General features: G+C 36.3%; 1 protein-coding gene across 2 annotated transcripts in view; it reads left to right on the forward strand.

The window, feature by feature from the left end:
- Positions 1-26,590, forward strand: part of PRKCE (protein kinase C epsilon) — a 287,390-nt gene that overhangs the window by 180,885 nt on the left and 79,915 nt on the right. For both annotated transcript variants that reach the window (XM_027641471.1, XM_027641470.1), the window contains exons 7-10: positions 1,086-1,228; positions 2,411-2,507; positions 4,177-4,391; positions 5,573-5,746. In XM_027641471.1, coding sequence (XP_027497272.1) covers positions 1,086-1,228; positions 2,411-2,507; positions 4,177-4,391; positions 5,573-5,746 — 629 coding nt within the window. The remainder of the gene's footprint in view (positions 1-1,085; positions 1,229-2,410; positions 2,508-4,176; positions 4,392-5,572; positions 5,747-26,590) is intronic.

Genomic DNA, 26,590 nt, shown 5'->3' on the forward strand with positions numbered 1-26,590 from the left:
TGTACAAAATTTTCCTCCTTGCTTTATTTACTTCAAGCAGTTCAGTTCCTCAATGTCCACTGTTCTGGATCCTAGGTCAGATGTTTTATATGCCACTGAGGTTTTCTCACTGCATATACATTCACTGAAAATACCCTGTTTAATAATTTCTTTTTGCTTTTCTTGTGAGCTGATACATATTTAAAGAGGAAAGGCAGTGGCTTTCTGAAGCCCATGGTTACTGCCAGATACAGTGCCTGGATATAATCCCAGAGGCAAATGTGTTTCTTTCTTTAGGGCTTGTACAGTGGAAGCATCATTGATGAAAAATATAGTGAAATGCAACTTCATAAACACATACTTTTTATTTTCTTTTCTCTGAAAAGTAGTGAAGTGAGTAATTTGAGCAATTGAATGTTAATCTAGCATTTAATTACACTTGAAGTTTTACCACAAGAGGGCACTGAAGTCTCAGATAAAATATGTCACCTGCTCCCAACAAAACCGTGCTCCACGAGTTTCAGTGGAACTGTGTTCTTGCCCCTGCCCCATAATCTGGAAGCAATGTAACTTTTTTCACCTCTTACTGGTATGCTCATCTCGGGAGATTTAAGAGAAAGAGCTTAGTAACTGAATTGCCATCTAAAGAAAGTGGGTGTCTAACACTTTTATTAAAACTTAAAGCACTGTTGGTTTTATGATTGCCTGCATTAGAAGTTAATCTAATTCTGTAGAGTAGAGTAAGAAGGAATAAAACATATGGATCTAATGTTGTGCTCTTGGTAGAGGACTGTTAAAATCCAAGCTCTGAAGGACTTTTCTTCAAATTCTATTTAAGAATTACATAATCATTAGATATTTTCATTTGTTCCCGTGTCTGTTCTGGGTACTGAGTGAAAACACTATTCTGCATTATCATATCAGAATGATAACCAGGTTATATAACTTTATATTAGCTTTGAAGTGTACCTTCAAATCCAGCTAAGTATTTTCCTACTGAGATCGTATTTATTTGAAAAAGTTCTTGGTAGGTCCAATAAGGTCTGATTTAGGTAAGACCAATGCATGCCAAGGTAGTATTTAGTTTACTTTACATCTCATTACAGTTTGCAAGATGAATGTACATCGACGCTGTGAAACAAATGTGGCACCAAACTGTGGAGTGGATGCTAGAGGCATAGCTAAAGTTCTTGCAGATCTTGGAGTCACTCCAGATAAGATCACTAATAGCGGGCAGAGGAGGAAAAAGGTAATTTTACTATGAATTATCATAGAAAAAAGAGATAAGTATGACTGTATTGTAACTTTATTAGTTGGGATTCAATCCCACTGAACTGACTTGCACGATATTTTTTTTTAAGTCAGTACAGATCTAAGACTTTGGCTTTTGTTTTATAAGTGCAAATCATCTATTCTGAATTTTGGTTTGAAAAATATTTTGACCTGCTACAATGCTGCAAACCTGGAGTCTGTAAAACATGTGGAAGAATTTTCCCTTTTTAATTTTGGGGAAGGAGATTTGACAGAGAAAGAGTGTATGACACAACATTTCATAAAAACATAGATACCTGTTTGGCTCAGAATTGGCAGTGGATAATTGATTGACTGGGAGACAGATCTACTCCATAGTATTGTAAATGCTGATAAATGAGCAATGTGCTGATTCTCATGAAGAGGAGCTGTTTGCCAGAGACAGTTCCACAGTTATCATCACTATTATAGGAAGAACCAGGCTGCTTTAGAAATAAAAAGCATAGGTCACCCAAGTACATCCAAAGCCAGTGGAGTTATACTGGATTGATGATATGTATCCTGGATCAGAATGAACCCACACTTTATATCTGTGTATGATTGTGATAACAGACACATTGCTCTCTCTTACAGAAATAGGCAATTTTTACCATAATTTCTTTAAACACTGACATTGGCTTCTTTTCATTTTCCTACCTATTGCACACTGGGATCCCATGTGCACTGTTTAAAATATTACAGAAACATAGGAAACTCAAGAATAAATCAATTGATCTGACTCTTCTGGGCGAAGTTGTTGTCATGTTGTTACTTCATGAGTTAGTTTGCAGTGCTTGCTGATACTTGTTATAGTTAAACATATTTATGGGATAGACTTGAATACAGACTCATGGTGGCTATTCAAAACTTTCCCACTCACTGGGTATGTTTGCTGCGTTTATTTCATCTTAAGAACCTGTTCTTCTTTCAATTGCCTGTTCTTTCAGTGTTTATATTATGGTCTCCATTTGATGTGATGCCATCTACAGTATGGTTGAGGTTCTACTAGTAAGAATCCATAGGGCTAGAACACTTTCACATTGCTTGATACTTCCACTTATGAATTAAAGTTGTTGAATTAAATTTCCTCATGGCATGGGAAGATCTCACAGCTGAGTACCCCTTTTGGAATTGTTCTTAGCTAATTGCAGGTGCAGAGACTCAACCACCAGTTCCAGGAAGTGCATCATCAGAAGAAGATAGGTCAAAGTCAGCACCAACATCTCCATGTGATCAAGGTCAAACATATCTTTTTATTTCCTAACTGACATATTTTGTCACACATTTTCCTTCTTTATGAGGGCTTAAAACTATGAGCCCCAGTCTCTGTAGAATCAAATCAGTGAAGTAGTTACCACCAGAAATTGAAGCACTTAGAGTTATGAACTGCAAATCTTTTTTAAAAGGCCTGCTTCTCATTTCATTTAAATCTGTGAAATAAAGTGGCTTTCAAAGGGTAAATTATAAAACAGTCATCTTAAAATATTAAGTTTATTAGATGGGTCCTTGTCAACAAAATACATTTATGGAAGGAGTTTATACATTCTATTGTAAGAGTGAGAACATTTTAAATAGTAACACAGAACTTGAGAGAACCTTTATTTATCTGAAAATCCTCTGTTAATAACTTCTTGAGATAAAATTGACTCCTTGTAATTCCGTGTTGAACATTCGTGACAACAAAAGCTTCCACCCAGATAGGCTATGCTCCCATGTCTGGTCTCTAGAGGCTTCATAAAGCTGTGTTTCTTTTCAGCAATTTTCTTTTAATGCATAGATTTGGACAAAAATATTTTAATCTTCACTGATACCACCTGACTTCATTGAGCTGAACAACCAATTGTGTATGTATGAACAGCCTGAGTGTGTATGTCAGGAGCACTTTTTGAGTCTGATTTATTTGTTGTTTTTAAAAATCAGAAGTTTGTGAGGTATTTTGTGTACCATAACGTGTGTAATCTGACAAATGAAAAATCTTTGCACCAAGACATATGAAGACAGAAATTTTTGTGTCAAATTATTTGAAAGTTGTTTACAGTTGAGACATTTCTCAACCTTATTTTAAGGAAGACACTTCCAAAACTCCATTGTAATTAAGTGCTGTAAACCTCTGCATCCAGAACTGATTTAAATTTGTCAACCTTTTGGTTTCACAGAAATTGTTCTGATTAAATAACAATTTTTTAAATATCTGATGTTTTGCTGTCAGAATCCAAGTTCTCTCTTAAATTTCACTTCTTTAGCTGTCCAGTAAAGTTGCTTCCAAGGCCATCAGGCAGAAGTAACATGCAAAGCTTGGGACAGACCCCAAGGTCCGTTAGTCACCAAGACTCACTATATTTAACACTGAGAAACCTTCAGAACCGTTTAGCAGATCTACACAATTGCTGCTTGAAGCAGCACTAGGAATGGTCAAAGACTTTATTGGCAGGCATCTGCTAACAGCTGGAGCTGAATAAGATGCTCCATTCATGTTGACTTCAAGGACTGGGACACCCAACTATCCTTTGAACTTTTGAAGACACAGCTCTAAAATACTTAAGCAGGAAGATGAGTAAGTGCTGCAGGAAGATAGAGATATTCAAAACAAAGTACTTCTCTGTGGTACAGGAACACCCAAAGTCACTTAAAACAACTATTTGGCTACTGTTCTGACTTATCTTTCAAGTTTTTGATATGTCATTCTCTTAGGTTCATTTTAAAAGGCCACCCTTCCTGTTAGAGCAGGGTTTTGGCTGATTACTGTAAGGTGGAGAAGCAGTTTGCTAAATATGTATTCTTAACCACAGAATGCTCTTAAACACAGCATTCAGAGATGATGAATGTCCCTTCCCACACTGAATCAGAATAACAGAGGCTGTTTTTCTGATGGTTAGTTAAAACTAACTTCTCCTCACCTTTCGACAGAAATCAAGGAGCTGGAAAACAACATTAGGAAAGCATTATCGTTTGACAATCGGGGAGAGGAACACAGAGCAACAGCTACGACGTCAACAGACAACCAGCTTAACAAACCTGGGGAGAATGGTGAAAATGGGGAGGTCAAACAGGCTCAGGGCAAGCGAATAGGCCTTGAAGAGTTCAACTTCATCAAAGTATTAGGGAAAGGCAGCTTTGGCAAGGTGGGTAGCTTTTTTTTCTTTTCTTTTTTTTTTTTTTTAAATTGGTGTGCAGGGGGTTTTTGACTGTGTGGCTTTGGAAATGTTCATAGGGACATTCAGAAAGTACTTTACCCAACAAATCAGAAATACCAGCCACCTAATGAGCTGGCATTTTCTGTGCTTTAGCTCACTTTGTTAACTAGGGTCAAGGCTTTTGAAACAAAGCGTCAATGTTCCGTTGTATGAGGATATTGGTAATAAAGACATGCATACAGTTACATACACACTGTTCAGCTAAATTTCTTTTGGTCAAGGAGGAAAAATCAGCTCAGTAATAATGCCGTGGAGTTACTTCACTTTCTAGATAATACCCAGTTCAAGTTTACTTATTTCACAGAACAGTTTGTGTGTTTGTTTTTCCTCAATGGGTGTGTTCAGTGCTGGAGGAAGCAGAACTGAAGCATTTCCACTCAGATACGACAAGGGCTCAGACGGCTGACCAAAATACCACATAAGCAGCAGAGACGTAACTCACCAGATACCTCCCCACAGTAGGGAATTGATGAGGGGTGGAATTGCTTTATTTACAGGGCTTATAGATTTTCTTTTCACACTGCTGTGTACTGTGGAATCAAAGAGAAGGACTGAAATGTGAATCTGTTTCAGAAGTACACTCTTCCTTCCTTGATATACAGGAACTGCAGATGGAAGGGAACAAGGCTGAAGCAGTTCTTTTGTCTCCCTGTTTTCTAATCCTTTCTCTGAAGATTACCCTGGCTCCAAGCCAGAACGGACCTTAAAGAGAATATAGGGCCCAAACTTTAAACAATAGTAGTAGTTAAAAATCAACAACTTGAAAGCAGCTGGAATGGTAACTTTGGATTGTATACTAAGTTCATCAGACTCAAATCTCACTAACAAAAGTGGGAGATAAAAGTGGGAAATAAATTTCTGTTCTATATCAACTTTTGAGACTTCACTAAGATAATTAACAAAATAGATACCTTCTCCCTCAAATTGAAAGAATACCAGAAGTATATTTTTCTAAAATTACAGTACTTTACTTTTTATTTTATAAACTGCAGCTTCATTCAGGAAAGCATGTAACTGTTTTTGAATTTCCAGTGCAGTCAAACTCGTATGCAACCCTGCGTGTATGGCATCTGTTGTTCATATGTAAACAGAATTTCTCTTTCTTTTAGGTAATGTTAGCTGAGCTAAAAGGTAAAGATGAAGTATACGCAGTGAAAGTCTTGAAGAAAGATGTCATACTTCAAGATGATGACGTAGACTGTACAATGACAGAAAAGAGAATTCTTGCATTAGCACGGAAACATCCATATTTAACACAACTTTACTGCTGCTTCCAGACAAAGGTAAGCTACATGAGCCTTTTACCAGTTTGCGCCCAAGGAACAATATTCACTATTTCCAGACTGAAAGACAACAACATGAAAAGTACAACAATATTTTGAAAATATTTCTGTAAGTTTTTGGCATTTCAGTAGTATTGTACTGGAGTACTAGCTGCTGTTAAATAGCATAAATACTATTACCACGTAAGTACCAGGAGATGGCAGTAAATGAGTTAAAAAATAAGAAAGCCATATGCAAAAAATACACAAAAACTACTGAGGTGCCGTTTTCTGTGTTTCTTTGGTATATTAATAGGGTGCATCATTTATTGAATTAAGTACAAACGTCTTTAACAGCCAGTATTCAGAGTAAAAATTGTAAAACAATCTTGTTAGAAATGGGGTTATAGCAGAACTCATCTTTGCAGTTTTCTTGTGCTGTGTAGTATACAAAAATGTTCAAAAAAGAAAGGAAATGGGTATAATGCTTATCAAGTTCCTATAATGTTAACGACACCCATGTGCTTAAGGAGCAAGGAGAAGGAAGGCAGAGAGAGCTGATAATGAGTCTGTTACCATGGTGTGTTCCTTGCTGGTAATTTTTCATACAGAATTCCTCTTCGTAGCATGTTTTGGATTTGCTGCTTATATAAAAATGAATGTTTGAATGGTGTAGCTCAGTCGATATCCGGTCAGTGTAAGTGCTTGAAACCAGTTGTGTTTGCAGAATATTTCTGGTTTCCTTTTGTAGTTTCTTATTTCTCTCTTGTTGTTCAGCTGAGCTGAATTTGAAACTAAATGATCTTTAAGGTCTCTTCCAACCAAAAGCATTCTGTGATTGTATGAGGTAAAAATGCCATTCATTTCAGTGGGATAAATTTTTGACCTATGAGGAATAGGTTTAGATATTTGTGTGTTTTAAATGAAACACTTGAAAACAACTTCCTTGAAACTTGTGGGGTTGGTGTTTTATTTTTTTCGGTAAGACACTACATTTGGGTATTTGAGTCAATTTAATGGAAAGATTAAATGAATAATTAAATTACCATGTTGAACAAAATTAAGAGTTGCTAATGGTGTGTATGAGTGTATGTGTGTGCACATGGAAATACCTGTATATTCACATACTGTAACCAAAACTTAAGTATGTCACAAGTAAGCAATTGCAATACTTACGTGCATAGAATTACAGAAAAGCTGTGACTAAAAGATCTTCTAGCAAAATTGTCAGGAAAGATAAATAAGGCAGTGGGAAGGCCATTGAAAAACAACTAGTAGGATCAAGATTTTAATGGTTCAAATACAGAAATAGCAAACATTTAATATGTTTATACAGTTCTTAAAATAGTGAAAATGCATTAGCATTTTATAGGCTTTGAAGTTGTCACAAAACAGGGGCCCAGGAAGGTGTGTATACAATTTATGTCTGTGGAGAATGTTTCATGCATTCAGTCTTTTCTTTTAAGTGTGAACATACTCTTAAATTGTTTTAGTGTATTATTTTTAAGTTTGTAACTAGAACTAGGCATATTATTTCAGATGAAGGAAATGATAAAAAGATTGTACTGGGGTGATGTGAACAGAGAGGGACCTTTATGACTAAGTGCACTCTCTGAAGTGTAAATAAATGCATCAGCAGCCTGATGGGAATCATGTGGCAGAACATTGGTAAAGATCAGTTTTGTATGACATGAATTATGACTGAAAATTCTCCTGCTACTCCACTGATTTCCTGGACATTTCTTTCCTTTTGTAGTTTTTATCTGTTCTCCCCTCTTTTGTATCATGCTTTCTGCTTTCCTCCCTGCTCTCCAAAGCCATTCATCAAAGATGTTCAGAAATTCTTCTCACCATCTTCTTTCTTCCCAGTTCTCTTAACAGAGAGAAACTGTAGTTTGTGACTTTTCTTGAACTCAGAGGAACTGATACTTAAGTGGTTTATAGTTTACAAGTCATAGGCTAGTGTCTCTTATCAAATAACCAAAACTACACCTGGTGATACCCAATCACATTAAAAGCCCACAGTTGAAAAATTGAAGGATTTTTTTAAGCATGGCCTATGAACAGTTTACAGAGAACTCTTTATAAAGAAACGAAACAACCAAACACCAAAAAAATATGTAAAAGCAAAAGCAGTACATCTGCTAAAACTTTAAATTATATATGAATGACAACAAATGAAAATGTACCGAGTAAATTAGTCACTGAATGATTTGCTCTGGTTCAGTGGAAAAACAGGTAGAAAAACTTGCTTGAACAAACATAGTTTGTGGTTAAAATAGCTTTTCCGAGACAAAGGCTGTTGTACAATAGGATTTAAAATGTGTTTCACAGTAGCGTGTAGTTACTTACGTTGTGATTTTATGCCGTGCCATGGCTGCTGTACTTTGCAGAACTGGTCCCTGTAGTGATCAGGCTGGAATTAAATTTTACATTTCAAGTAGAGCATACACCCTGACTTAATGGGAAGATTGACTCAGTATTCATTGTCAAAGCACTCAGAGGTTGTCTTCATGGAATGAGATTGCTTGCTTTGTTCCCCTTCCACAAAAATGCAGATTTAAAAGTTTGACTTTATATGCTGCAGTGTTTTCCTTCAGTAATCAGCTGAAGACGCTGTGGAAAAGTTGCCTAATATGCTTTTTACAGTAAGTATGCTTCAGTATTATTTATTTTTTACATGGAGTGCAAACATTAGTGTCATTTACTAAATGATACTATTATTATCACAGCAAGTAAGGAAGCATATTTTAAATTATTTTAGAATTCAAAAATTGTGCCAAAAAATGGCTAAAACCAACATACCTTATACACTAATGTGTTCTTAGCCCTATATATCTAAATTTCTTCTAGCAATCCCATCTAACTTCCTTATTTTAAAGAAATATTCTTGGAACTGACGTTTCTCATGTTTCTGCTTAGTCCAAAAGCAACCTTTGACCAAACCAATTCACTTTAAGCTTATCAAAAAATGATCACCGCCCAAATCAACATACTATATTAAGATTTTATATATTCAAATATTGTACTTCAGGAATAGTTTTATTTTCTTCTGCAGTCTGATCTGGAAATTAAGAGAGATGGGTTCTGTTCCGAAGCTTGAGATAAAGTATGCAAAGCTGATGCAGGATGTTTTTATCTGCAACAGTTTGAACTATGAACTCCACAACCCAGTCCTACACATCAGAAAGAATGTAAAATCTACAGGGAGGACCTCAGCTGATGTGCGTTTTTACGTGGAATGAGCTTAGCTATTTTAATGCAGCATATCTGATAAAACTGTGTCACAGTTGGAGAGTGGTTTTCAGCACTCTTATACTATGGTAGCATTTCCCTTCTTCCTCTGCCAGAATATGGTCATTGCATCTATCAATGTATTCAGAAGTTTGAGTTATGTTTTGCATGTGGTCTGTCAGCAGGAATATAAATGATGAATACTGTATTCTGTATTTGGCACTCCCATAGTGAAACTTGCCCAAGGCCTGGCATACAGGGTACAGCATTTTTGTAATAACTGACCTTTGCTTATCATCATCTTTGATTTATTCGGAACTTCATTGTGTCATTTATTGAGAAAACATCAGGAGTTTTCAGGACTAGTGCTGTTTTCATTCTGTTTTCACTCTTCCTCCTATCTTCTCTTCTTCTGTGTCTTGGTCCCTTGATTTTTCAGTAAGGAGTGTCTTACCTGACAGTAATACTGACGCTGCCCAGTTCCCCTCTTCAGGGCCCTCTTCACTCCAAGCTCATACCATGCTTCAAGGATCAACTATGGAACAGTATCAACGTTAGAATTTATTGATAGTGCTTCAGTCAGGTGTTGTCTAAGGAGTTTCAAGTGTTTCTAGAGCTATTTTCTCTGAAGACATTCTTGTATTTATGATACTTCATTCACTTTTGGAAGTTTTGGAAGTGTGAGAATTAAAGTGTTTTTTAATGGGAAGTTCTAGAAAATATAACTAACTTCACTTTATTCCTCCTACACCCCTGTCAACCTTCTTCAGAGTACTTAAAATTTTCTAAACCTCTACCCTATAAGATGCATACACATATATGTGCACACCCTATAATTTATAGTGAATTATCCTAATACTTAAGAAATAAAATGGTTTTAAAATTATTTAAGACAGTGAAAGCTTTATTATGGTAATGCATTATAAAATTAGAAGACTTGGGAGCTACTGCTTTTAACATCTGCCATTTGATTTTTTTATCCAACTTTATGAAATTAGATAGATTTGAAAATAGCACTTTTCATAGCACTATGTTCAACAGACATAGTAGAGAGTATTATTAGTGCAGAAAAATGTTCCTTTTGAATTTTAGAGTTGCAGAACTTGTAAAGGACCCTTAGTCAACATTATAGCTATTTCTGTTAGAAGAAACAAGTAGTTAAATAAAGGGTAGAGAAAGTCAGTTACTACAGGTAAATAGACTTATACCACCCATAAAAACAATCTTCTTCCATCCAATGTTAAAATCAGCCTATCTATCCATAGCATAGCTCTTGGGCTCACATATGAAGCCATTCACTTCTTTCCTGTGTTCTGGTGTAGGAAGGTAGAGATCAACCATATGACAGTGGCAAAACCGAAGGACATCTAGGAAGAAGCTCTAGTGACCCTATTATGACTATGTTGATCCCTTAACTGTTACATTCTACCTAGTGGCTTACTACTGGTTTATCCTTGATTATCAGTACTGTGGTTCAGGTATTATTCCTTTCTGCTGTTTGCAGTGTACCTAGCACCCTCTGAGTGATGCTAGAAGTCTGGTTTTATAAAGCTGAAATTTAGGATATTGTATTTCTATTTCAGCTGTCATGATGTTCCTTCGTTACTCTGACAAATCTGTGAACCTCTTTGTGCGTCAGATCCTTCTAAAACCCAGGAGTGATCAGTCTTCCTTCTACTATGAGTTGTATTTAAATGTTTCCAGGAAGGATTTGGAAGTCCAGTAGAAAGCTGTAAAATGGAGTTCCATTTTTAAAGTGACTTCTTTCATTTGTGTAAGAAAATGTGAAACACCAAAAGAAAAAGAGAATCACGTGCTAATGATTTCTTTAAGTCCTAGTTTCTAAGGACTTTCTAAGTTAATTTACGAAGAATTACTGTAGTGTGCGACCAAAACTGTCTTTGGTAATGTAAAAGCAAGTCTTATTTCTCTTATGTGTATTGTACAAAAAATTACATGTCTTCTGCAATAATAGCTCAGAGGAGTGTCATTTATGATATACAGTGCAAATTAACCTAACTGACTGGCCACTGTTACATTCATCTGGGACTAATCAGAGCTTTTAATCCATTTTATCTGGTATTCCCGTACTTTTGTTGCTAAGCAGCTAAAGCCATTATGCAGATATTGCTATATGGGTGTAATCAGTTTAACACAAGTTTGCATTGCCTTTTATTACTGATTAGTGTCAAATTAGAACTTTTTAGGGCCCAATTCTGTTCATTATTATCCCTGCTTCAGTGGATTTGTACATGTGTGAGACAAAAGAGTAAATGAACTCTGTATTTTTAGCTATTTTAATTCTAAAATATTTTAATACAATTTAAATATAAAATTATTGACAAAGATTTCTTAATGGTAAGTGTTAGCTATGGTAAAAAGGTAGAATAAAATTGTAGGTAATCATAGAGCGATGTTATTTATACGTTTCTATTATGGTACCTTTTTATATACACATTTATACACAGTTATATTCAAACCTCATTTTAATATTTTATTCACTTGTTTTGCTATATATGCATATACACAGAATGTGAACAATAGTAGGTGTTTTTTAATTCCCAGCTGATTTCTACAGGCAGTTCATATCATAAGAAATTAAAATGTACTGATTTTGACTCTTTCTTCAGAATGTTTCCTGAAGCACTAGAAGTTAGATTAGTATCTGGTGATGTTTCACATATCATACAGTTAAGAACTTATGTGAATATATCAAATTGGTTTGATATATAAGAATAAGTTTTTACAGAAATTTGTATACTGTGTATGTTAAATTTGGATTTCCTGTTGACTGCTACACCGTATGAACGCATTGACCGCGATCCCTGCATTGTCTAAAATAGACATTATGGTCAAGAATAGTTGGAACGGTGAAGCTGATGATTAAATACTGTAATCATTGTCTCCCTCACACACACAAGCCCCTGTTTCCAGCATGATGACCCGGTTTTGGGAAACTTGCTGTTACGCTGCTCAGTTATCGCTAGCTGCTCTTGAAGGATTATTAAAGCCTGGTTAGCTCACTGAAGATTCATTGTTCACATTAGTCCTTTTGGTGTTAAACTTCAAGTCAGGCTATCAGTGCAGCCAGGCTCATCAAGGGCCTGTAGGAGAAATTATTCCTCCAGCATCAATCAGAAGAGTCTAAATGCTTCTCTTTCAGACAGGAAGGACTTTTATTTTGTGATGTAGCACCCAAACTGAACAGGACTCTTTCACACCCTCTCAAAGCTAGGGCTTGTTCCTAGTTTGCATGTATACAAGTGAGTGCTGCAGCTGCAGCTCCATGGATTGCTTTGCTGTAACCAACGGAGGCCTCGACAACCCCGGGAATAGTCCCGAGTCAGCGTCTGTGGCCAGAATTCACTGCAACTGCCATCATGAAATAGGTGAGGGGAAGCTGGAGTTTGTACTGATTTTTTTTTACCTTAGTCCTCATGTCTGCGTATTAGGGTTTTAGAGTTAACTGTGCCAGTAGTTCACTGTGTTACGGACATCTTAGTTTAGCCAAGCGTAAAATTCAACTTCAGGATTTTAATCCTCATCTGATCATGTGCAGGCAGGAGATTTTTAGGATAACAGGTAGAGCTAAGGGCCTTTTAGGTACTGTTTTTATATCTCTTGGACAGAGTAGCTGCAACTACATATTACACACTTTTCCTCTTGGAAAAAGTGTGTTTCTCCAGTTGAGGCATGTTTGAGGAGAGAAATTTTCAGACAACCTGCCAGATGCTTTGCCAGTAAATTTCCTGGCAGGCCTGTCTGTCTTGTACACTATCTTTTAGCAGAGATTAGAGGAGAAAGGAATATTGTCATCCAAACAGGATGAAGAGGGTAGCAGACTTTCAAACTGGAGTAGTCCCATCCCTTACCATGTCCACAGAATCTCTGTATAAGCTTTGCACATGGCTGTGTTAACATCATTCTGGTTGGTTCCTCATCTGGTATTCTTAATCTTACAGCTCTTGTGGGAACAGAGTACTGTTCCTTATCCAGGGGGATAATTGAATAATGCTGCTTTAAATGAAATCCTGCATGTTAAAGCTGGATTGTGGCTTTCAGTTTAGTTTTGTCTAGGGAGAGACAAGTGGGAAGGATAAGGATGATATAACTTATAGCAGCAGCCCTCGGAAGAAATGTGCCTGACTGGTTTTTATCAGGATCTGTTACCCTGCAGCCACATACTGTGACCTTCCTTTCTGTCCTTTCTCTGTATGTAGATCTTGAGACCATCCTCACACATGTTGTAGGTTCCCTCATTTGGACAGAAGAGACCTGAGTGTATGACCTACATGAACCCACTGGTCCCTTGTCCTAGCACCCTTTGTGCTTTTTCTTGTAATTTGTGGCCATAAAGCACTATTGACAATGTGTCTGTAATGGGTTCAGGATAAAAATGAATTTGTAAATGTAAAACCTATCTTTAAAATAAGTGGAAATGTAACACTCACATGGGTAGCTGTCTGGATGTCTCATTTATGCTTGTGCACTGTTTTAAAAGCTATTTAAAGAAAACCTGTGTCACACAAGAGATTGTGGGGAAACATTTAAGGCTGTGTTTGTTAGGTGTTGCTCTTACAAGTAAACAACTAACGCACCCCAAAGGAAAAGTCAGGAAAAAGGAAACTGCATATAAAATTTGATTCTTCTGCAGCTTCTTTTCTAAATGCAGGAAATTATTCTCTTTGGAATACATTTGGGCACTTTAATACAACTTTTTTTTTTTTGGTAACAACAGTAAGCTTAGTAAATTATAATTGTACACCAGAGAATTTCACCATGGGAAAGGAGTGGAACTGGCAAAACATTTGGGTTTGCATCTTTAGTAACATTTAGTAAAATTTTCATTGTTTTTTTTTAGCATGTACGTGGAGTGATTTTAGTTTTGGCATGACATGTCTTCTGCTCCATGCACCATGTATGAGGTGGGCCAAACTTGAGTAGGGTATAACTTAAGTTACTCTTTATCCCTTCTTCTCAAAATTGCACCATGAGATTATTTTTACACTTTTAATGGGTATGTGAGTAGGTTTAAGGGAATCCAGTTCATGCCATTTTATCTCACTTGTGGGTGAGTACTTTTAGCAAAAACAGACACACTTCTTTTTTTTTTTTTTTTTTTGATGGCTGCAGGGTTTATTCTTGCATAGTTACTATGGGCTGTGTAAGAGTACTGATGCCCAGCCTGTAGTCTCATGCTTGTGTGTGGAGAAGCATGTCAGGAACCTCTTTGTGTTCCCACATGACCATTGTCTAAGCTTAGAATTATTCAGTGCATTTTCCTTAAAATTATGATGTAGAAGATGGTCTATAATGTCAACTGAGCAGTTAAGAGAAGTGACTCTCTTAACTGTGTGTACTTGAGGGCCTATGAGCTAGTGTTTCTACAGCAGGGCTGAAATGCTGTGTGAAGAGTATATAAAACTTCCACAAATAGTAAGAAGCAGTAAACATAAATCTGTAAAACATGTATATGTAAACTGTATGTCATCATTAATGGTTTTCTGTTCTCTTCTAGTGAGCTGATCAGTCATAAAAGGTAATTGGTCAGAACTAAGGAAACCTGGATAATAAAGACTACTCCCAGATCGTGGCTGTGCTTATTAGTACCGTAGATCATAGGAATGCAAAGAGTGTTCGTGGAAGGCACTATGAAGGTTAACTTACAACCTTAACTACTTTAATTATGTGTAGCTAGTAGTAGGTCTGCATATTTCCATAATCTAATTTTGAAGTTGTGACCTAGAGAGATCACCCTATTTTATCCTTCATACATCGAAGGAAGACTCAGTTACAGCTCTTCCTTACAGAGTATCTGCATCTTGACAAGTACACAAGAGGAAAATTATCCTTTTAGGTATTTGACTTTCCATTCAGCATATAGAAGGTTGAAGGGGATCCATTTCATAAGCTTCTATAAATAAGTTTTTCCTAGAAGCTTCACAGAATCACACAAGATAACTAAATTCAAATGCTCTTATTGATAAGTAGTTTCTTGAAAAGTCTGTAGTGGTGCTTGCCTTCTCTTTTCTGTGTTCAGAAACCCAGTATTAAACTAATCACACAGAATTCTGCCACTTAAAACTCCTTCGTGAAATGTAGATAAAACTATGCCTTGAAGATAAAACACAGTATTTTCTTCTGTGCTGTCTTACTCATTTCAGAGGGTTTGGATGACTTAAACGACGGCAGAATTTTGGACAGAGTTTCCTGTTGTCTGACTAATTTAAACTTATGGATTTCTAGGGTTTTCCGCTGCATGAAGCCTATGCTTTGCCAAAAATTAATCGGGTTCTGGAAACAGGAAAGTATGGAAAATAAAATAGATACAATTAATGCTTTTAAAGGTCACTGTTGCATTTATAGAACTACAGAAATCCAGACAGTGAAGAGAGGTGTATGAATAATGACTTTCCATAGGTATTGAAAAAACCTGGCTCAGGTAAGTCGTATTTATCATAAGAACAAAAGAAGCCAGTATGTGGGGCTTACACAGATCAATGGATATTCATAAAGGCCTTCATTTTCAGTAAGAGTTATGAAAACATGTTGAACAAAGAACCTTATAAGTAGACTAAGGATTTTGCATGTATTTATTAAGTTTTTATTAATTCTGTGTGTTTGCATTTTTTTTCTCTTGAAATGTGAAATTTTAAGCTGTTGCTAGATTCCTCTCATCCCCTTTTGAGAACTGTTTTTTTACAAAGGGCCAAAGAAAAGACAGAAATAAATTATGTTCTCATGAAGTTCTGCAGAAGACATGCTAATGTAAAAGCAACCAACAGCACGTTTGGCCCAGTCTCTAGCAGTGCCAAAGCACACGCCCAGGAAGAATGTAAAGCATATCATGACATTTTTCCAGAATGGTATCCCAGTATCATGAGATTGATGACTTGGGCATTTCCTGAGCCAAAGATGGTGGGTTTGCCTGTAATCAGATGGCGCTTTGCATATAATATGGTTTGTGGGAAGTGTTAGAGTGAGAAGCTATTTGGAAATGTAGCTGTTGGAGAGCATTGCATTTTGTTCACCCCTCTGGAGTGGAGAAATCTTCTTAATACCTCTGCAAACAGACAGCCCTCTAGGGCAGTATAAATCTTTATACCATTTCTTTTTAATGATATTTCTGAAAGTAGTGTCTATGCCATTAAAAAAACTCAAAACTGATGTAGCTTCACTATTTTTTCATTATTTTCTCGAGTAGTGAAATAATGTATCTGAGTACCTGGAAATAGCAACTAAATCTATTGAGACTTGTCAGATAGGAAAAAACCCAGGATTTCCTATAGGTATTTCAGTATGCATGTCCATAATGTACTGTTCTCCATACATTAGTGAGAAAAAGTATTACATACTGTAATACATGTAAACAGTCCATAGTAAATTTGATAGAACAGTTCTCAGGTTACATTTTCCATCACTGAGAGCTAAGGTACTGAAAGAAAGAGGTAAGTGTTACATTATCTTGTGCTTTCCCATCAGGAACATAAGCAGTGAACCACAGCTGGCAATGTCATGGCAGAGCCAAAAGGGCATCATGCATAATGCATTAGACTTAATTAAGGAGTATGCCAAAGAGTGATGCCATCCTCTTTCAAATTTTCAGTGTGCAGTGTTCGTCTGTTGAATTTATGAAGTAGAAATGAAATAAAGGGGTTTTTTTAAACTTATTTCAACCACTTTCTAACACATTTATCTGAGCATTTCTTAAAGAAAAGATTGGGTATAGACAACTTTCAGAAAGGACAATAGCTGTGTTGGATATACTGATGTGTATAACCCATGGATTTATTTATGGACCGATACAGTAGGAGAACAAGTTTTAAAACAGAAGTTAATTAGCTTCTTTGGACATCCAAGAAATCTCACTTGTTGTATGTTAAGAGAATCAAAGAGTAAAAATGAAATAAGTTTTGGCAGGAAGAGTGTCTGTCTTCAGGCCTTTAAAATTTAGTATAGCCCTGGAAGGTCCTTTTTGGTTGCATTCGGATGTGAGAAACTTGGTGGTCATGTTGCTGAGGTCTCACTCATACAGTCTTGTGCCACATGTTCTTGTGCTTGCAGTACTCAAGAGCAAGTCCTTTAATGGCAACTGCTGTATTGCAGCAGCAATAGGAAAGGAAGCTTGCAGAGCTTTTCTAGCACAATGAGAAATGGGAAGATATATCTAATGAGATTTCTGGATCAGAAATGAGGGAGGTTTAGATAGGAATCTGAATTTAAAGAGGCTTAAACTCACCAAATCTCTGATCTTTTGGAAATTTGCCATGAATCTGTGGGAAAAGTTAGAAAAGAATTGTTGCTGGGTGATATGCCCTAGGAGATTAAATGCTTTCTACAGTGCACTTCAATGTGGTATTATTATATAAAACACTCAAAGTGGTTCAAATATCCCTTAGGCGAACATGTAATCTCAGCCACATGCGTAACCCAATAGCTGAGTATTGTTTCACTCTGCTTTTTAACTGAATTTAGACTGATGATTTGAGTCTAAGAAGCCACAGGCAGCTCCCTAGAACCTAAATATCACCAAGTTCAGGATTTAATAGACAATGCAAGCTTTATTAAAATTCATTAATGATTATCTGCACAGTTACCATCATTCTGTAAATAGCATCCACAGAAAAGGGATATGTTTACTGGCCTTGTCCAGAGAAAAGTAATGTTTTATCCATTAGTATCCATGTTGTTTTTAAAGTTGTTTACATTCTTTGAGGAAATGCGGAAGCTACTGCTTGAAGAGGTTAGAGGACATATGAGTTTATATGTTCTTTTTGAAAATATTCTTGAAACAAATGCTAAATTAAATTATTCAAGTAATAGCAGAGAGAACATTATGTCTTGGCAAGCTGAATTTACTCTGTTATACTTGAATAAAGAAATCTGAACTACGGGGGGGGGGGAAGTTGCCAGATCTTATCATGATACAGTGAAGAATTACATAGTTTTTTTGGTCCTACCGGTAAGTTTTGCTTGCAAGTTACTGCCTTTGTCAAGTTACTGATTGTCTCAGAAAGATAAACGGAGTACAAATAAAATTATTTGATGGTTTTAGTAGAATGCTTAGAAGGTTAAAAGCATGATAATCTGTTAATGAAAAATTCTGAGGATTTTAATTCATTTTCCTTTTCCTTCTTTTTCCTTGTAAGGGTAGATGTCTATTAAATTAGAAAGCAGTAATTTGTGATCATTCCTTAAAGCTCTTCTTTGAATTATGTAAATTGTTGTCCCTTAGAAACCTTAGGTTATAAACTTCAAAGGAGTCTCATGAACCCTCGAGGTGAAAGTAGGTGAAATTTTCAAAAAGACTTTCTCTCCCATATGGAACTAAAGATATGGGAAATTGTGTCAGCGCAACTGAAGTTTGCTTTGAAATGCTGGGTTAGCACAACCACAAAGTACGGAATGGAAAGGCTGAAATCACTACTGGTGTACTTACTGAATCACAAAGGCTAAGTTCGTGCAAATTGTTCCCACTGCTCTTTTGTTCCTAATTCCAGAGAACATTTTTTAATGATTAATATACTTTTTCTTAGAATGAAATATTACACTGGGCCTTGGTTACAGCAGATTACATTTCCCTGAACATGTTTTACTCCAGGAATAGTTGTAGAAATGCAATGTCAAATCAGTGGGGCAAATATAAACTACAAGTTCAACATTTTGTAATCATAAAAAGACAAATGTTATCCCACTAATGTTCTTTTTCTCCTAAAATATAAGACTTCTTTTTAAATCTGTTTAGTTATGAGACACCAGTTGCATCATTCTGCTTTACTGGCTTGCTGTGTTGGTCTGTCAGTTCAGTTCTTGTGGCCTATGTGCAGTTTTTGATCCTAAATTAAGGAAGTTAAAAACTTTGCCCTCTCTTTGCCTTGTTTCACATAATACCACAATTGCTATAAAAGTAAGATAAATACATTGGAAGTTACTCCATTTGGGTTTTTTATTATTTATATTAAAAATAATTATGTGAACCTTTGACAACATTTTTTTAATTGAGCAGCCTGGTCTAGTGGGAGGTGTCCCTGCCTATGATCTCTTTCAACCCAAACCATTTTTTGATTCTGTGATCCTATAAATATACAGTTAACCAATTATTGTTTTCAAGATACTGATGACTGTGAACAAGAAATTGTTCTTCAATATGCTGAAAAGCTTTGCTGCTTCACACAGATAATTTCTCTCTGTGTTAAAAATCTGACTGTATTGTAACACAGAAAAGTAACCACATGGACACCTGCTGTGAAGCTCCTCTTGCTAAATGATGACCAGAAAGTATCATTTCCATGCATCATCAGTCATAAGCCTTCAATACAGTTTGAAATTTAATAATAAATAAATAAAACTTAAATTAGAAATAGGAAAATAAATACGATCATACTTCTTTCTGATACACAGAGTGAAATCAGTTAATTTATAATGAAAAGAAAGATAGCTTTTTTATTTTTTTTAAAAGTTCAAACTTAAATATATCTACTAGAAAGGAGAGAGAGAATGTGTCAGCAATCTTAGATACAACTACTCTTTTATTATTTTTAGGAATTCACGAAGACTTATTACAGATGGTCTTTTAAAATTTTTAGTTGCAATCCTTTTTGCATTATCCAGAGAGAATGCATTATTCATGCATTATTTAAGGAAAGGCATTTTGCCTTAACTTTGCATATGTGGTGAAAAAAAATTCCTGAAAGGAATTTCCCGTGTCCTCTTAAACTGTTATGAAGCTTCCATCACTCCACTGTTCGTAAATACCATTGACATATTCGTAGCTGATGCTTGTAATCTCACCAAGGCACTGGCCATTTCTGCTTATTTTCTTAATATAAGAGGCTGTTGAACCTACTTTAAAACTTGCTGGTGTTTTAAACATGGGATGGGATTTTTGACAGGTAAGCAACATATCTGAATGTATAGACTCCTTTCATTTTTACTTACTGCTTATTAAGAGCTATACTTATTTTTGCATGTTTGTGATCTTTATACTCAGGCATAGTATTGAGAAAAGGGTACTGGAAGCTCTGTCTCTAAAGCCATGTCTTAAAAAATAAAGTTCACATTCCTTACGTTATAATTGTTTGCATGGGACAATTAAGTGATGCTACAGAAATTGTAACTGGAATTGTGATTTGATCCAGTACTTGCAGAAATAACTTTGCTTTTGATCAGGCTCACAATGATGAAAGCAAGATACTGTGTGATGACACTGTATAGATTATAGGAGTGTTCTATAACATTTTATTGCTGCAGACTGTCACCTGATGAGAATGGTTATGAAAAGAATACCAAAAATGTACCCAGTCTGCATCTGATAGGCAGGTATATGTCGATGAAAACTTTTCTCAGGATATTGTCCAAGTTGTGTGGCGTAGCGGAATTGGGTTTTGTTTGTTTGTTTGTTTTAATAGTGACAACCTTTAATTCAAGGAAGCTGAAAAAGTGAAATTAACTATTGAAGGGTGAAAAATGGAGAACACAGTTTGGATTCGTTTGTACAGAAATGAAACATGTTTTATTCCAGGCTATTTGAACACTCACCAATTAATAGTGAAGTTTCATGATATATGCACACTGATCTAAGACTGTGTTGATGCTGGTGAATGAGAGTGTCTTTCCCTCAGCTTCCCCCTTGCTGGGGCTACCCAGTCTTTCCATTACATCTATTCCAGTAAGGCCTTAATATGGATGAGTTCATTCAGTTTTCTGGTAGAGCTGAAAACTGAAGTAGCAAAAAATAATCTGTGTGTCAATGAGCACCTCCAGCCTGCCGGACACTCAGCAGTGCCTGTGAGGCAGCAAGTGTGGAAGAGGGTGACACTTTCCTCTGTAGCAGTTCACTGCTGGGACAGTAAGCCAGCTGGGAAATCCCATGTTGCCCTGCCTATCCAGAGAGCAGTGGATTTTCTTCTTAAAAGAGAAAAAAGAAAATCTCAACTGCAGTTTTTTCACAGTGGTGTTTTGTGGCTGTAATCACCTTAGATGTGATCCTAAACTCTTTATTCTCATGATCGCTGTTAAGTTGCTCATGAGAATGGAAAACAAGATTTGTGGGTTAGTTTTGATCCTTTTGAAGATAATGGTTATATTCCCACTGACTTCAGAAGGGTCAGACACATTAGCCTTCTTATTTTTTTGCCGTGACCAGAAAGAAGTATGTATTGCAGATGAGATGTCATTTTGTCATCTGTTAGAAATTCAGCTTTTGGCACTGAAACTATGTGAGTAGCATGTGCAGTTGCTGTTTTGTTTCTGCGTTTTGGTGGATTTTTTAGTTTAGTTTGTTGGTCTAATGTCTGTAGTCAATGAAACCTCAGTAGTAGTTGTTAGACATAAATTGATAATAGTCTTAAGATGACATACTATAATTTTCCATGTCTATCTTTGGAAGTACTTGTTTCACTTCTGCACAGTATTAGATTATGTGGATTAAACAGTATGTTACCTATGCAGTAGAGGACTTATAATGGTTGATCCCAAATGGAGTGCAAAATATCTGAATGTCTATATTTAAAGGATGGGAAAAAAAATTGGCTAGATTTGATATACAGATTTCCATATATCAAATGCAGCAGTTAATTTGCAAAACAGCTAGAGATTGCAGAGTATTTGTGTAATAATAACTGGTGTTAGCACTCTCCAGATACATAGATCTTTCAGGAACTTGCACGTCCTTGTGTCTTCTCCTTTCTTCAGGCAATTTTTTCTGAACTTTATCAGATATCCCCTGTGACTGCCTGTCACTATCTTCTCACAGGACTGTGAGCTCTCTAGGCAGGATCAGCCCTGCTCACTGACCGCTGCTCTGCTTTGCATCACTGCCAAGTGCATGGCTGCTGGATTGAAGTCTGCAATCTTGACATCCCCTGTTTGAACAAGACCTTGCTCAGTTAGATAGATACAAGTCATAACCTGCTGGCTACACTTACTTTGTGCCTTACTCACTGTTACAGCAGTTTGTGGGATGAAATGGATAAAATAGGAAAGTCAAATAGACATGAAAGGCATGCACAAGTGAGTTTGCCATGGCTGTTTTGATCGTGTATCATGAAGTGGTATTTGTACACACTTTTGACTACTTTTTGAAACAATTTTTGCTTCCTGTACTAAATCAGAAAAGAGAATTCAGGACAGTATGTTTCAGGAGACAGAAATAGGTTAGTCTGTCATTGTTTTTCTGGCCAAACCATGTGTATAAAACATGTGCAGCAACATGTTTGTATATTCATGCACCCAAAGCACATACACTTTTTCTAGAATGTGATTCTGTCCTGGTAATTCAGTGTTCAGCTTCCCCTGTGCACACTTAGTTATTTTCTTAAACATTTATTAATACATCTGCTATAGTTTTTAAAATTTGGAGCTGTTTAAAGAAGTTTGTCCTTCTAATTTTTTCTTACTGTTTCAAGAAGAGCTTGTCTTTTCTTCTTGAGTTGATTTGAATTTTCATATATATATTTGTGATTAAACCCACATTCACATTACCAATGAAAGCTAGATCCACTGCAATGATTTTAAACATGGGTTCTACTTAAATTCTTTAACATGTACTAATAAAAGATTTTTTTTAACATTTTTGTAAAACCCAATACTGAATAAACAGTTCAAATCCCACATAAAAATGCTTTGGACTGAAATGAAATACACTGAATGTCATTGGCACTGGGAAGAAGAATGCTTCGTGTTGAAGGCTTATGACTGATGATGCATGGAAATGATACTTTCTGGTCATCATTTAGCAAGAGGAGCTTCACAGCAGGTGTCCATGTGGTTACTTTTCTGTGTTACAATACAGTCAGATTTTTAACACAGAGAGAAATTATCTATGTGAAGAGAAATACAGAAGAGTATGTTATATTGATAAACTGTTCATTTTGACAGAAAGGCTGTTTTTGCTATACATGCTGGAGGGTAGGTGGCTGTTTTTCTTCCAGTTTTCAAACCACTGAGTCTTTTAGCTTTCTATTTCCAACACACAGTATGTTAAAGTAAATATTAAGCTCTATCATCAGTCAGCTTTCAAGATCTATGGAACTATTGATTTGCATGAATTCAGGGTGGATTAAGTCCTGTGTACATCAAAGTTATCTCTGTCAGAAGTTCTTAGAAAGGTTTTTTCCCCTAAGGATTCCCGTAAATTTCTTAGATCTATGATTAGGTTTGTTCTTCCATGTAATTACTTTCAATCTAGATACAGCACAGACTTTTTGAGTCAGGCTTGTTACTAGAAATTTTTTGTGTTGGGTTTTTTTTGTCCTTTTTTTGTGTTGGGTTTTTGTTTTTCCTTAATGTATACAGCAGTATTCTTGCTGATCCCCATTAAGGGTGTTTGTTAAGTGCAAAATTTTATGTTCTACATGTTGAACTCAGTGTGGTTTAAAGAAAAAAATCTAGGTTTGCACTTTTTATGACCCAAACTTTCATTCATCATAGAATTCTGTGCTTAATCTGTTCTAGGATCTCTGCCATAATCTTATCGCTTTAATTATAGTCCCCAAAAATGCAAAAAATGTTATATAACTCTTTCTGAACTTGTTTGGGCTTCTTATAGACATGCTTATGTGGCAGTAAAAGCATTATGCAGTCCAATCATGGCATAGGGGAAAAGTCATGTAAGCAACAATTAAGATCTGATTTTCTGAAAAGAAACTTTTAGAGATACACAAATAATAGGTTTATTCCAATTCTCTGAAAAATATAGATTTCTGAAGACTGGAGTCGAGTAAATTTGAATTTGTCAAATTGAAGTTATTGCAAACTTTCTGTTTTTTTCTTTTGAGGTCAGGTTCTAGCAGATTAAACATGTACCATAGAATGACTTGCATCATCCTCTGTCTGTAATTTAGAAAATTGTCAGTCTATTGTTTTCATATAGAACTAAAAACCATTTGGGATTTACGCATGTTGTAAAAATCTATGTCTGCAGGGCTTACCCAGCTAGAGTCAGAATTACTTTGTGTCTTTTCACATTGTGAAGGGTGTCTGCATTTCCTTTTGTGGGGTCCCTGAAAGAAGGAAAGGTTCATCATTAATGTTGTCATAATGCTAAAGGCAAGAAAAAATAGGAGGAACTGTTTTTTATTTGCAGTTAACAAATCCTCTGTGTGTGTGTGTGTGTGTGTGTGTGTGTGTGTGTATTATAGGTTAAGGGCATTTTTGTAAGAGCTACTGACTTTTTGAATTGTTCATTAACTCTGTTTATAAAGTTCCCTTGTTTATTTTGCACGTGTTTTTTCTATGTCTTCAGACTCAATTTTATTTTAAATCTTTCATATTTTAATACTTTTTTTTAATGTCACATGACAGCTCATATAAGCATAATAAAATTTAGGCTCAGAAGGGACCACTTGACCTGTCATGCACTTGTCTGCACAACACAGATAGGCACACACACTCTGAAAAGCAGTGGCTGATCAGCTTGATCATTCTGCCCAGAGCCACATGGTCTCTCACCTTGATAGCAGAAGCAAATCTTAATGTGAGACTAAGTCAAGGCGTTCACAAAACTATTTTGGTGGGAGCATAATAAAAGCAGTTTATGTAGGATTAGCCTAATGATGTGTTAAAGTGTTCTGAGAAATTCCATCATGTATCAGAAACATGTTGGCTGTTGAATAATTTTGCAGAAATTATATGTAGCTGTAGATATTTGTGGATACAGACAAGAGAGTGTCAAAATGAAACTGATGTATAAGCATTTTTACCAGTATTCAGGCCATCAGGAGTAATGGAAAATATGGCATATATGTTGGACCAGCACATCATTCTTGGTGAATAACTCATATGTTTTACAAACTGACAAATTGTCTGGACTCAAAAGAATCTGAATGTCAGAGCTGCCATTAAGCCACCACCACTGTCATATTAATTTGTAACTCTTGTAAAATCTATTATGTGAATATGAACTCCACATCTGTAAAGTACAAGACACAAAACTTGTTGATATTTAAAACCAGTATACTTGAATGGGTATATTGGTTATTTTAATAGATATCCAGACTTCCAGTCCTTGTGTGTTTTCTCTTTGAAGTTTCTGGATTACAGTCAAGAATAATCTGGGCATTTTGAGGGGTATGTCACATTTTCATTTTGATAATGGGAATTGCTTGTGTAACTTCTGGACTTTGATGGTTGCCACGTCATAGTTTTATTGAAGATCACAGCAACACAGAAAGCCATTGTTTTATTTCCCCTTTGTTAGAGCTTTAAAACTCACCCGCGTGTAATTAGTGACAGTGAACACTTGCAGTAGGAGTCACATCCCTGTATCACTGTGGCTACCACAGGAGCCCAGGGGCTTCCACAGTTCTTCTCCGTGAAGCAGGGGACTTTCCTGGCCAGTTCTCCATTTGCACTTCATTTTGTAATCCTTTTTCCATTAGTGGTTGTTGTCCATCCAAAAAGAGTCTCCATTCAGACTGTAAAACCCTGTCTGTACAGCTGGCAGTCTCCTCTAAAGTGGATTTTTAAGAACTTTGCTTGGACAAGGACTGTCAGGAGTTTGGCTGCTGCTTTCAGACTGCAAAGATCATCTTCATTTATTTTTAGAATATATGTGCACTTCACCTTCTCCTATCAGGACTATTTCTTAATGGGCAATCTCTCAGTACTTTTTACTGTCTTAGTAGTTCTAATTTGTTTTCGCTTGGAATACGTAAGAGTAACATGTAGTAGCAATATATGAGGAGATCACTCAGGAGTTCAAATTTTCAGCCAACAGCCACGTCTGAATTATCACCTCTGAGTGGAGAGAGTGACTTCTTAGCCCTTCAGAGCTGCCAGGGCATTCATTTTGGTCCCCTCCACCTCTGCTTTTTTTCCTTCTATTTTTGATCGACCTAAAATAAATATTGCTGAGGTATCCAAGAATCCGGGAGGGTTGGGGTGAGGGGCAATTTCTCTGAGTGTATCTCCTTACATGGCACTTATCACAATAGTGCTTGTGCTAAACATTCCTCTTCTATGAGGCAGCATCATGATATTTAGTTGCTTTTTATTTCTTAGAAACAATTTTTGCAACACTTTGAAATTGCTCACTCTCCATTTTTCTGTGGCAACAGTTTTAGGGAAGAAATGATTCCAGCAACGAATACCTTCTGGAAACTGTGCTGGCATACAAAGTAACTTATATATGAAGTCAGATCTTGGAGTTTGTATTTTTTTTTCTTCCTCCTTTTTCTGCCCAACCCCTTTTCTGTGTTAGTGAAGGCCTTTGTTATAGCAATAGCCCAGCTGGAAGCTACTTCCTCTGCTTAAGTGAAGTTCAAGAAACCAGCTGCTGCTTAAAAGAAAACTACTTATTGTTAAGTTCCTTTTTTTTCCCCTGCCAAGGTTAAACATGTCCCTTCTCCGTCAGCACCTCCAGTGTAATGTGTCCCCAGATATTGGTGGGCACGCCTTCAAGGATATAAACGTAGTCTTGACCAAGCTACCTGCTGACAAAGCAAAATGATAGCAACAGCTTTTAAAGTTGACTTAATGTTAGCCAGCCACACCAAGATCAGTTTCCATTCCTTTACAGGATTTTTCCTATCCTCAGAGTAGTGCAAGGTGAAATTTAGGCACTGTGGAAGTCACTGAGGACTTTTAGGAACATGTTAATTTTAGTTTTCTTACTCTTGCCTGATTCTCTTC

This window comes from Corapipo altera, unplaced genomic scaffold, assembly GCF_003945725.1.
Source record: "Corapipo altera isolate COAL_440 unplaced genomic scaffold, ASM394572v1 48b, whole genome shotgun sequence".
NCBI lineage: Eukaryota > Metazoa > Chordata > Aves > Passeriformes > Pipridae > Corapipo > Corapipo altera.